The sequence below is a fragment of the Caretta caretta genome, chromosome 5 (assembly GCF_965140235.1).
Source record: "Caretta caretta isolate rCarCar2 chromosome 5, rCarCar1.hap1, whole genome shotgun sequence".
Classification (NCBI taxonomy): domain Eukaryota; kingdom Metazoa; phylum Chordata; order Testudines; family Cheloniidae; genus Caretta; species Caretta caretta.
The window spans coordinates 113,616,100-113,629,654 of record NC_134210.1 but is presented as its reverse complement, the minus strand read 5'-3'; the positions used below and the strand labels follow the sequence as shown (position 1 = coordinate 113,629,654).

General features: G+C 39.2%; 1 protein-coding gene across 3 annotated transcripts in view; it reads left to right on the top strand.

Annotated features, from left to right (window-relative positions):
• MLLT3 (MLLT3 super elongation complex subunit) overlaps positions 1-13,555 on the top strand; it is a 224,139-nt gene that overhangs the window by 162,146 nt on the left and 48,438 nt on the right. For all 3 annotated transcript variants that reach the window (XM_048851070.2, XM_048851068.2, XM_048851069.2), the window contains one exon: positions 4,842-5,444. In XM_048851070.2, the coding sequence (XP_048707027.1) occupies positions 4,842-5,444 (603 nt within the window). The remainder of the gene's footprint in view (positions 1-4,841; positions 5,445-13,555) is intronic.

The window sequence follows — 13,555 nt, the reverse complement described above, 5'->3', positions numbered from 1 at the left end:
CCAGCGACCAGTCAGCTTTCATGAAGCACAGTTCATTTATTTAGAACAAAAGCATTACAGAGAAAATATACAATTAAACAATAAATGGTCTACATCCATGTTAAACGTACCAGGCGTTGCCCATCTTCCATATGGAGACCATGGTAGGTTTCAAAAATCCTTCAAACTCTTATAGCAGGGTTTTGTCCTCTTGGTTAAAGTCTCATGTCAGCTTGTGGATCAAGTGAGGGTCACAGAATCAGTTCAGGCTGACACTTCATACAGTGAGGGGTCTTTTTTTCCCCAGTCCTTCTGAAACAGATAAAACCAGTCAATGCTTCAAAGGGCTGGGTAGCTTTATAACCAGCACAGTGACTTTGCATTAATAAACCCCAAGGGATTCCCAGTTCCCCAAAACCACCCAGAGCCAGGAAGATAAAGACCTAGAACGTTTATCGATACGAAAGTCTTTGAATATTCCATGTGCCCCACAGGATCTGACATATCCAAATATAATAGTCTTTGAAGTTTCCATGCTTCTAGGGTTTCAGATCTATTGCTTCTTCCCATTAGAAGAGAGAGACGTTAACTCCTTCCTTCATCCTGGTGATTATGGGGGGGAGGGGAACGGAGTGTCTCATTCTTTCCTTTGAAAAAAAACAGACATTTCCCAGTTCTCCGCAGCAGGTACGTCATCTGCTTGGCAACTTGAATGGGGCTTGAGTGAACACTAATTCAACCAAATTAAGGCCAAAGCCTCAGCTCTCCCTTTCACTTTGAGGTAGTTCCCATTCTCAGCAACAAAATTTTCTTTACAACACTTATACTGTTCTAATTGGCAAATATGCACCAGACTCTACATATAGGTCTTATTTAACAAGCTCTCCTTGACTTCCAAAATTTCAAAAAGATTTTAAGGATCTTTTTAAAATATTTTGTTTACTGAGATATCACTGGCTACATTGGTCTCCACTCCTGAGTCAAACCAAGCTAATATTACAAACCACACTATCTTTCACCCCACCAAGTGGACTTAGTGATAAATGGTCGCTTAGACCAAAATCACAAATACTGAGGTTGTTTCCAGTCCTAACAGACCAGTCACTTACCCCAGATTAATTTGTATCTGAGATCACACACCAAAGAGAACACCTGTTGCCATTTCTATAATGAACTAATTAGAGTTTATTTACTAGGGGAAATAAAATTATTTATTTACAGATTAAAGCAAGCATATATACACAAGTGAGTTATCTATGATTCCCAAAGGTGACAGAGATGTGGTAATCTGTCTATTCAAGGCTCTGCCTCAGTTGAGACTCTCTAGCCCTGTGAGAGTTCAAACAGAAAAGAGATGAAAAATCTTCATGTCAGCTATTTTTGTTTCCATCTTCTATCATTAAAACCGATGGGACAAGGCCCTCTGCACATACTTCTCTATGGATGGATGACGCAATGAACAAATCTTTTGTCTTTTATAATTTCCCATTTAATTTCTGATAGTCCTCCTGGATGGATGGTGGGGGAGGGGGAATGATTCCCGTGGCTGGGTTCACAAGTTCAGAACAAACATTTTCAAAGCTACAAACCAAAATGTACATATTTCTTTATAGCATGGAATATAGACATTATGAATGAGATGAATGCATGCAGCAATTTACAGGCATCTGATAGTCTAAACATTAAATACATTCTTATATGACTAATACCTATTTTGAACAAAACTAACCTATAGGTGAGCTGGTTTCGTTTCCAGCCATGAGGTGGTCAGTTTTTAGCTAATGCCTATGGCCTTAGCCAGAGCTGGCATTTGGTTTACCAGCGTTACAATTAGCATTACAAATATTTTTTTATAGCAATAAGTTTAAATATCTGACCATCAAAATAGGGAGAAAGCTCCCTAAACAGGTTAAACACAGAAATTTAGTTGGCATAATTCAACTAAGGTTGAATAACCACATATTACAAATTTTGCCATACATTAATTTATGAAATTCACTGTTGCTGGATATTGTTGAAGTAACTTGCTTAGGAAGATTGAAAGAAGAATTAGATGCTTGGTAAGAACAGTGCTGGCAGTTACAGTCGTGTGGAAAAAAAATTAGGATGATCAGTTCTCATGCTATAGGGTGAACACTTCTTGAGATAGACGACAGTTAGAGAAACCTTACACGCACACACACCATGCTATTGTGTTGCACAGTGGCTAAGAAGAAAAGGAGTTTACTTGTGGCACCTTAGAGACTAACCAATTTATTTGAAAAAAGAAAAGGAGTACTTGTGGCACCTTAGAGACTAACCAATTTATTTGAGCATGAGCTTTCGTGAGCCACAGCTCACTTCATCAGATGTGTACCGTGGAAAAGATGTACACTTCATCAGATGTGTACCCAGGAAAGGGGGGGTGCAAGTGTTGGGAGGATTGTTCATTGTTCTTAAGATCCAAGGGTCTGGGTCTGTAGTCACCTAGGCAAATTGGTGAGGCTTTTTACCAAACCTTGTCCAGGAAGTGGGGTGCAAGGTTTTGGGGAAGTATTTTGGGGGGGAAAGACGCGTCCAAACAGCTCTTCCCCAGTAACCAGTATTAGTTTGGTGGTGGTAGCGGCCATTCCAAGGATAACGGGTGTAATATTTTGTACCTTGGGGAAGTTTTGACCTAAGCTGGTAAAGATAAGCTTAGGGGGTTTTTTCATGCAGGTCCCCACATCTGTACCCTAGAGTTCAGAGTGGGGGAGGAACCTTGGTGAGCTGTGGCTCACGAAAGCTCATGCTCAAATAAATTGGTTAGTCTCTAAGGTGCCACAAGTACTCCTTTTCTTTTTGCGAATACAGACTAACACGGCTGTTCCTCTGAAACCAATTTATTTGAGCATAAGCTTTCGTGAGCTACAGCTCATTTCATCAGATGCATTCAGTAATGCATCCGATGAAGTGAGCTGTAGCTCATGAAAGGTTATGCTCAAATAAATTGGTTAGTCTCTAGGGTGCCACAAGTAAACTCCTTTTCTTTTTGCGAATACAGACTAACACGGCTGCTACTCCGAAACAGTGGCTAAGGTGCTCTGTTTTCCCCTCTTTTACTGAGAAAATTGATGGAGATCACTGCTTGAGACAGTATACTCAAGTACAATATTTGGGTCATTGTGCTGTTCCAGTAATTCTTCTGTTCGTGAGCTAGATGATCCTACTGATTTAATTCACTGCTTGTCATCTGGGTTCTCTTGTTGCTTTCTAAGCAAAAGAAAAGAGTACTATAGTATGTTGGAATGGTTGTTCATGTCGTGAGTAAATGAATCCTATTTGTGCATGCACTATTTTACATCATAATTTTATGACCCCCAAATTACAGTATTTTGTAGATTTTATTGTTTGTTTGCACACCCAAAACTTCCCTTGGTTCCATGAAGTTCTAAAATTCTTTTGAATTTCTATGCCATTTTCGACTTTTATTTTTGCCATGGAGAAAGGAAATTCTCTGGCAGTTTGAGAACTGTATGCAGTCACTTGAATTGTATACATTTCTTCATCAAAATGTGTTTAACATTTAGGAATATTTGAATAAAAATATATTTAAGATATTATTATGTAATCAACCTATAGGAAAATAATTAGCCTTACTTTGAGCATATGTTACTTGTTGGAAATTGGGTTTTGTTCTTTCAGAATTACTAGTTCAGTAAAAATAAACTTGTTTCTGGGGATAACTACCATAAGCATTTGGTGTTAACATCTCTGGAATGAATGATTTTTCAGAGGTTCTTAGTGCTCTATCTATGTGAGTGGCTGGTGAGGTCAGCACCTTTTGAAAATCAGGCCAGGAACGATGGGGTCAGATCATATGTAATAAGAAGTCCCAGAAATAGCATTTTTAGTGGTTCAAAATGTGGTTCCCTTACTGTTGGTACCGCTTGAAAGATGGTGGCTCCACCATGTGTTTGGCCTTTGAGATTTTTCCAATGGCAAATTTGGGCGAAGAATCACATTGTCTACCATATCTGCCATTTGCTTGTCTGGTAGGACTACTTAAACATTAGAACTGCTCAAAAGCGAATGCCATTATCAGAGATGGAATTAAAAACATAAGGAAATACCCAACATAAACAAAACCCAGGAAAAAGTAAACAGCAGTATGAGAAAATGGACCCAGGTTAAAGGTTTCCCTCCCCTAGCACAGTCTACTCTACAGCTCTTTTTCCACACCATGAGTTTGAAGCAAAGAGGACTTCATTTAAATATTGGGTATCCAGGTGGGTTTTAGGAATTATCTATGAATTTATCGTTCTGTATGAGAAATGAACTGTGGAAAGAGTTGGGGAGGACATAAGATCTTGCCTGAAATGTTGTGGTTGCAACATGCGTCCGACCCTCGCATGGTTGTAGTTGTGCTATGAAGTACAGGTGGCTGACCTGCCTTGTTGTCATAACTGTTTTGCTTTTCACACTTGACATTTCCTCTTAGAAAGTCCTGAACTTCTTTTTTTTTTGTGCTCTTCTCCTTTGTACTACTTAAACCCAACTTTGTTCAGAAGTTAAAATTGTCCTAACTACCTGCCAAACAATTTAGAGGAGCGTTCTGCAGTGTCTTAGATGCTCTTATTGCACTATAACTCACTGAAAAGGTCCACCTTTTACAACCACTGAGGTACTGTATTCATCTTTAAAATAAATCAGCTATGTGTTTCTTAAGATAAGATTGCCAATTTTTTAAAAGGGGGAACATAGAAGAATTGTTTTAACCTATGAATGTGTTCTTAAAGTGAACAAATTCTACAGTTTGTAATCCATGTGTGTAGGTTAAATCTTGCGCTCATACTGTTTTTTGTCTTTGTTTTAAATCTCCTCTGTGCTTATCCTTGTTGCAGGACCCCAATAAGAATATAAACACAAACAGCAGCAGCAGTAGTAACAGTTTTTCAAAGCCCCATAAATTAACAAAGGAGCACAAGGAAAAACCGTCTAAAGACTCAAAAGAACATAAAAGTGCCTTCAAAGAACCTTCCAGGGAACACAACAAATCTTCCAAAGAATCCTCTAAGAAACCCAAAGAAAACAAACCACTGAAAGATGAAAAAATTGTTCCTAAGATGGCCTTCAAGGAACCCAAACCCATGTCCAAGGAGCCAAAATCTGAAAATAGCATCCTTACTATAACAGGTGGACAGCAGCAAGAAAAGAAGGCCCCTACAAAAAGGGCCCCCACTACAGATTCTGAGGAACTTACTGCCAAAAAAAGGAAAAAAAGTAGTTCGGAGGCTTTATTTCGAAGTTTTTCTAGTGCTCCCTCCCTGATACTTACTTGTTCTGCTGACAAAAAACAAATAAGGGATAAATCTCAGCTTAAGATGGGGAAGGTCAAACTGGAAAGTGAGACACTGGAGAAGAAAAAAGCAACTTTACCACCATTTGATGATATTGTGGATCCCAATGATTCTGACATGGAAGAAAACATGTCCTCCAAATCTGAAGTAAGTGTGTCTTGTTTTTGTTTCCATGTTTTGGGTTGTGTTCTGTATTTTTCTTCCTTGTTTTTATTTCTTTCAGGCAACTTTGTTATATCTGTGGATTCTAAATGGGCTTTTAGATCTTTTGTAAATTGTGCAAAATCATAGATGTTAACTATTGACTATTTGAATGTTCAGATGTTTTGGTTGTATTTTCATTTGGCTCATCAATCTGTTGACATTATAGATTGTTTACTTGCTTTATGGGAAATGTCTGGAATTAACAATGCCCTATCAATTTATTCCCCTTCCAAAGAAACTAATTTCACCTTTTGTGAAAGATTGGGTTGTAAGGGTTTTTTCATGCTCTGTGATGAGGATTTGTATTAAGAGGCAAAAAAAAACCTCTGTGGTTGGTTCTATTAGTTACTAAGATATGAATAAAATATTAGTTCTATTAGTTACTGAGATGGGAATAAAAGAAATGTTAAAGAATAATAGCTGCCCATATGCTGTTTTCAGAGGGCAAGTGTATGGTGCAGTAATCTACGCACATGCCCTTCTACAAATAACAATGTTGAGAACACTCGCGTCCTGATTAAAGCACAGCTTTTTGTAACCGATTTTTTTTTCCTCCATGGGGAAAATAGCTCTATAATGAGCCACTGAAGATTGTTGTGTTTTCACTGAAAGGATATTGCTATAAGAAGTTATATAATAGTGTTATATAACAGTACTAGAGAGACAGCCACTTCAGTATCAATAGGCATTCCTGGGTTGGGGTAGAGGGAATGGTAACTACTAGTGCTCCTCTTCTTACCTTCTACCACTCCCAAAAGTGCAGAAATCGTTGCTTCTTGCTAGCTTTTGTTTGCACTCTTGCATGATACTTGAGTTATAGCACTTGGGCCACTAGAGAGCTGTTGGTAGTAAATATTTATATTCCAGCAGCACCCGGAAACCACAATCAGAATCAGAGGGAGATGTTGAGGGAGACTAAGTCTCTGCCCCAAAGAGTTTACATAGTGACAACAGAAGTAACATACAAAGACTGGGTAGGGAGGGAGACAATTAAATATATACATTTTATATATGCAGTATATTGGTATATTTCTATATTCATATTTGCAACCTAGTTTTTTTTTAGTTTTTTTTTAATTACAGAAATAGCAGTATTTTCCAACTGCCCTGAGTCTTGCCATTTAACACTGGCTACTTTCTTGTAGTTGTCACAGCTGAAGTTGGCCTGGAGAAGGGATTAAAAGGAGGAATGATCAGATCACATATCAAGGAGAACAATCCACACGTAACGGGTGGTGTTGAAGTAAGGATGAAGATGTTTGTGGGAATGAGCAGACAAGTGGGTGGTCACGGTTGGTGTCTTTGGCTGAAGAGAATGGCTGTGAGTAACAAAAACAAGTGGATAAGGTCAGAGGGACAGAGTCTGAAGGGTCTTGAAGGTCCGGCAGAGAAACTTGAACTTGATATAGTGGAAGAAGCAGAGCCAGTGGAGGGATTTAAAGAGGGCAGTGGTTGGAGAGACTGTCTTCAGTAGCGTCATTTGATATGGACCAGAGAGTGAACTGAGTGTTGAGGAGGAGGTTACAGTAATCAAAGCAGGAGATAAAAGTTTCATCTGTGGGCAGGGAGGATAGGAAGGATATTATGGAAGAAGCAGCAGTAAGATTTGGAAACAGCCTAGATATATGGGGTGAGAAAGAGAGAGAGAGTCAAAGATGACTCCAAACTTACAGTCTTGAGAGACCGGAAGAATGACACTGTTGTCAACAGTGACCCAGAAGAGGGCTCTGGAGGAAAGATAGGGAAGTTCCATTTTGGCCAAGCAAAGCTGAAGTTGAGTGGAAGGCATCCAGAAGGTAATGGCGAGACAGCTGAGATGTGGCTATAGCGACAAAGATTGGGAGTGAAAAAACAACTTTGTGAGTGACTTATGTTTTCGCTTTTTAAAAGCTGATGAATATGAACTGCTGCAGTAATTCATGGATTTATTTACATGGAATCATTTGTATTAGATGTGAAGTGGATTTATATGCTCACCACAATGAAGGGGTGTTTTTTGGTTACAGTTAGCCATATATTAGTCGCCGGTTACTTTGTTTTAAAATGATATGCCAGTTGGTTTATATACTGATAATTTATGGACATTTGGGTATCTTTTGCTTGTCAAAGAGTTTGGAATCATATAACCTATATCATCCCCAGAATTGTACATTAACATCTCTAGAAACTCCAAAATGGAAGGAAGACAAGTAAATCATAGCAAACTTTTAGCTGTTCAATACAGCTCAAAGCATGAGCTATTTTTTGTTGTTGGCTGTATTTTTATATTTGGTGAATGGGAATAAATCTTTTTTTTTTTTTTTTCCTAAGAGACAGGGCATGGCAAGTGTAATTATTAGCGTCTGAGAGTACTGTACAGCAGTTTCGTGGTAACTCTGTACACTTGAGTCCATTGGTAATGCTCGTGGCCAGGATAGCATGATTAATATATATGATCTTCGTGAAGATTTGGTGTCCATGCTTTCTTGGTGGGGAGTGGGCAGGAGAGCACTGCTCAGATGAACTGATAAAGAAGAGGTCTAGTAGTCTGACTCATTTTGAAGTGTCTGAGGCAATCCGTTTGTTTTGTGCTTTCCAGTGAGAGGAGATAATGCTGGAATATTTCTGCACGTAAATAGTTAGGCCACCATTTATAAAGTATTTATGTTTCTGATCCCAGATTAGTGATGTGCTGTCAAAACTCCAAAAAGGAGCATCCTCAAAAACTGTCTATGTCAACTGCTGCTTTGTGTTACCGTCCATGGGCAAAATACGACCCAAGTCCCAATTTCTCGGCCAAAATCCATTAGTCCTTTCTCCCGCTACCACCCAAACCCCTAGCCATTCGTCCTTCAACCTTTGACCCACCACTCTTGAACCCATTCCCTAGCATCGTATAGAGGATCCTAAATAATCCTTCCAGCTAGTAGATGTTCTACAGCAGTAGGAGTGGTGGTGGCAGGCGGGTTGTCCCGCAGCTTATCTGTAGGGTGGTTGGTTGGCTGAGTAGTGGATTGTCTTCACCTCACTATCTGAGAGGGAAGAGCTCTGTAAACGGAGGAAAGGAGAAGAGAGAGGAGAAAGAAGAGCTTCCCCTTTGCTCTCCCTTACTCTAGCACTGTTCCTTTTGGTTTTTGAGATAGGCCAGTGTCCCCTGAGTGCTAGCGGTTTTCCCTTGCATTACATTGTTTTTGTTTTTACACTTCTGAAATGCTTATGTGCATGTCTGGATTTTTGTATGCCTCTAACATGTATAGTATAGTGATCCAACAAGAACTAGGGGTCACCAAACGAAATTAATAGGCAGCAGGTTTGAAACAAACAAAAGGAAGTATTTTTTCATACAATGCATAGTCAACCTGTGGAACTCCTTGCCAGAGGATGTTGTAAAGGCCAAGACTATAACAGGGTTCAAAAAAGAACTGGATAAATTCATGGAGGATAGGTCCATCAACGGATATTAGCCAAGATGGGCAGGGATGGTGTCCCTAGCCTCTGTTAGCCAGAAGCTGGGAATGGGTGATAAGGAATGGATCCCTTGATGGTTACCTGTTCTGTTCATTCCCTCTAGGGCACCTGGCATTGGCCGCTGTCAGAAGATACTGGGATAGATGGATCTTTGGTCTGACCCAGTATGGCCCTTCTTATGTAATTCTCATTCTATTTAGGATGTTTGTATAATTTTTTCTAATAGATATTTGAAGAAATAAAATGTTAATTAGTTTAGAGTAGGAGAAATGAGAGATAATTGCAAAATCCAAGCAGAAACCATTTTTTTAAAAAAGGGTTCCTTAATCTATCCTGAATTATTTTCAAGGATCATTCCTCTTTAGAAGAAAACTAACCTAGAACGGTGAAGTGACCTAAGAGTAATTTTTTTTAAAAAAAAAAAAAAGCTGGGTATTTTTTCTGAAAACTTTTGCCTAGCTTGCACACTCATCTGTTTATAAATGCAAATTGCCTCCTGAGATGAGTTTTAATTAATTCTCTTAGCAGACTTGATCTGTGATAGCATCTTCTATGGGGAGATGGGTGGAGGCAGGGAGAGGGGAATTAAAATACTCCCTAAAGGTTGTAGAGGAATCTCAGTGGATATCGGCACTGTGTGTAGGGGTGGAGGTGCTGGTTAGTGTGGAAAGGAACTCTTCAAACCACCCGAGTAGAATTTTTATTTTAACTCTCCTTCTAGCCTGTTGAATGCCTCCTCTGCCCCACCCTATTCATAGCCCTGTTTAAACTGTGTGCAACTGGCAATAAATATCCCCCTGTGGAGGCATCAGCTTTTGATTTTCAGGGGATGGAAGCTTGTCACAAGCAGAGAAGGTCTTTATTTTATCTCTAAAGTGGCGTTTTAATGACTGTTCCCCTAGTGCGTGCAAAGGCTGTAAAACTTGGAAGGTACATAGTTGAACAGAATCCTCTTTATAGCATGTCACTGGCAATGTTACAGCTATGGTTGAGATGGCATTTTCATGCTAAATCCTTGTTGCCAGTGACTTCATAACTTTCTGAAAAAAAATTACCCGTAAGGCTGAAATTTCTCATGCTTGTTGTCAGCCTTGAGGTGAATTAATTTTAACATGTTAAGAGAAGATGCAGCATTGTTAAGACAGCAGTTACCTAGAGCTTCACAGATAAACTGAAATCATTTCAAAAGTTCAAATTCTGCAGGCATAAGCCTTTACTTCGGGCACGTAGCATTATTATTTGACTCTTCAGTCAGTCGGTTTTCCATTTTTCCCCGTAAGAGAAGAATTTAAGGCAAAAAGGAAGGCTACTGCAACACGAGTTGGGATTGTAAAGGTACAGAAATCAAGGAAATGTGTGCTACTTCGGGAGCTCTATAGCCCAATTTATGTAGAATGGGAACTGGGGATTTCTGACACTATTATGAGCATTTAGAGTTTATGGTGCTTAATGATTCTTAATGTGTGTTCTGTAACTTAGCTGCTGTGATCCTACTGCATCTGCCATTCTTCAGTATCCCACTTAAAATCCACAGGTGCCTTTGCTTTTGATACAAAGTAGGATTCCATGATGCAAGCACCATTTGCAGTGCTGTTTATCACTCGTCAGTGATTGCAGGAGAACACACGGGGGATACCCAGACGTTGAATTAAAATAAAACTGAAATTCAGACTTAGAGGTCTATAGGCTACTATTGTTCACTGCCCATGGCAGCTAGTGGTGCCCTTTCAAAGGGAAACTCCAGAAGCAGAGCTGGCTGTTCTGAGCGCCTGTTCAAGTCAGAAGTGGCAGTAGTAGGTTGTCATGAAATAGATTGGCCTTCATTGTGAGAGGAAGAAATAATAAGATGTGAAGGATGTCCAAAACCTCACACCAGCCATACAAGTGCAAAGGAAGTTTCCCATCGGGTTGGTTTTTATGGACTGGTATTAGGTCAGCCAGTTATATGTACCATTGCAACCCAGAACTCCAACCAGTGACCCCATACCCCTTACAAAAACGTTGTACTTTTCTGGTAAAAGGCTTTGTGAGTCTGGAAACTACAAGCCTGTGAGTCTTACTTCAATAATAGGTAAATTAGCTGAAGGAGCCATTAAAGATAGATGTCTGATATATACCTATCTAATCTTAAGGTTATTTTTATAATGCCCATGCTAAACGACCATGTCATGATAGGAATAAAACATGTTTTCCTGTAAATTAAAGTTATGTGTCTCTGATGCATTAGAATTCTTTTCAGCAGGTCAACTATATGGAGTGTAAAGAAATACCGATGGACATAATTTATTTCAGTTTTCAAAAAGCCTTTCACAACAGGCTAATAAGGAGATTAAGTAGTCATGTGGTGAGAGGTAAAGTTCCACCATTGACTAGGAACTGGCTAAGAAACAGAAAACAAAGACTAAGACAAAACTGTCAGCATTTTAAAAATGGAGAGATATTAATAAATGGGAGTTTGCCGAACAGAGGCAAGTGTGTGAGCAACAGGATGGCTTATGAAATTCAGTGTAGGCAAATAGAAGGCTATGCTTGAAGAAACCATTTGAATGATTCATATACGTTAATGGGTTCTAAACTAATTATGACTACTAAGGAAAAGAACTAGATATCTTTGTGAAAAGCTCAATGAAGAGCATTTGTTCTATTTACAGTGATGGTCAAAAAGATCAAATAAGATGTTATGTTGTACTAAGGGGATAGACAACAGCAGTAATGAAAATATTATAATACTATTACTGTACGTAAATGAATTATATGCCCTCAGCTTGAACACTGTGTTCAGTTCTGGCCATGTTTCAAGAAATGAACCAACCCATAACTTCCTGAAGCTAGAAAGATACTTCTCCAATGGGCATGGTGAGACTATAATTTCTTGGTCAAATATTTTCTCACTTCTGTAACTGATTTACTCTCTGTGGTGTAGTTAGGTTTGATGTACAATTTACAGTTTTATGACAAAGAGACAGTTCTTCATAAACATTGATTGAGTATATATTTTCAATAGTCACTTAAATGTTTTTTCCTTAAGTCGCTTTTTTTTACAACTTGAATTAGATATCAGAGTACAGATCAATTTCTAGAATTCAACGACAGTGATACAAGTGTCAGATCACCAAAACAACAATAACTTTTTGAATAAAGCTATAATCTGTTAGTTACCAAAGGACATATTTATTCTAGTTTCAGATGCTTTTTTATGCTTTAAGTGAAATATTGCAGTTCACACACAGTGTGAAGTAGTGTCAGTAATTATTAGTAATCAATATATTAATTATTCAACTGAGAAATTTTGTGAAGGTGTAACCTTGCCTTTGTGGGTCATAACTGAGAGAGCCAAATTCAGGACAAACTGCTGAGAAATAGGGCAAACACAACCCAAAACTGGTGGTTATTCTCCCATGAGATTTACCATACAAGCAACTAAAGTAAATTCTGTCTCACCATGCTAGCTAACAAGATGTCATAAAAGCAGTTTCCTTCTGTAATTCAGTCCTTATATTACCCCCCAGAACACTAGACTTTAGAGATGAGTGATTCTTTACAACCAGTCTCATCAAATAAAAGGTTCTTCAGATCCCAAAGGACCAGCCATACACCCAGGTCAATATATAACTCAGATCTTACCCAAAAATCACGCTGATGCCAATCCTTTAGTATCTAAAATGTAAAGTTTTATTTATCAAAAGGGAAAGAAAGAAAGAAAGAAAGAAAGAAAGAAAGAAAGGTGAGAGTTAAAATTGGTTAAAGGAATTAAATACATACAATAATTGCAAAGTTCTTGGTTCAGACTTGTAGCAGTGATGGAATAATCAATTTTGACTATCCTGACACCAGCCCAGTCTCTCATCCTATTTTAGAGCATCCTGATGTTGCTGTAAGTTATGTCTGGATGTTCATGGCCCCAGGGGGCTGATTTGGCAGGCAGATAATTGCGGGAGAGCAGTGGTGCTCTGCTCATGCTCTGTTTTTTCCTCCCTGCTTATGTCCCCTATTCAATGGACTGGGATATATATATATATCAGTATATAAGACAATAGATGTGCCTACATTGCATACTTCTTTTGGTGGCATGTAGAGTACATACCCTCTTAGAATGGGTATAAATAGTGGTGTAGACAGTGAGGCATTGCTTAAGCGACTACAGTAACGGCAGACCGGAAGCCTGTGGGTATGTAACTTACAAATTTTTCCACAGACCAAGCAGAGCTTCTCCCATCCACACTGCTGCTGCTAGCAGTGCAGTGTCCCACTGCCTCCCTGCTGCTGGAGCCTTTCCCTGCTCCAGGAAGAGACTCTGGCAATGGGGAAGCAGTGCGGAAAGGCTCCTGCAGTGGGAAGCTGCTGAAGCTTTTCCCTGCTGCGTTCCCTCTGCCAGAGCCTTTCACTGACACCAGTGTTTATGCACCACAGTGTGGACGCAGCTTGCTTTTCGCTACTGGCTATGCATACCCCACACACCGCTGATATTGGAGTGTAGTATAGATGATGCCCGTGAGAGCTGTGTGTGTTCTTTATTTCTAAAAATCAGACTATGCATTTAGGTACCTAGCTTTAGGCATCCAAACTTGAGATTTTACCTCTTATCTTTTGTGATGTGCGACTGTACG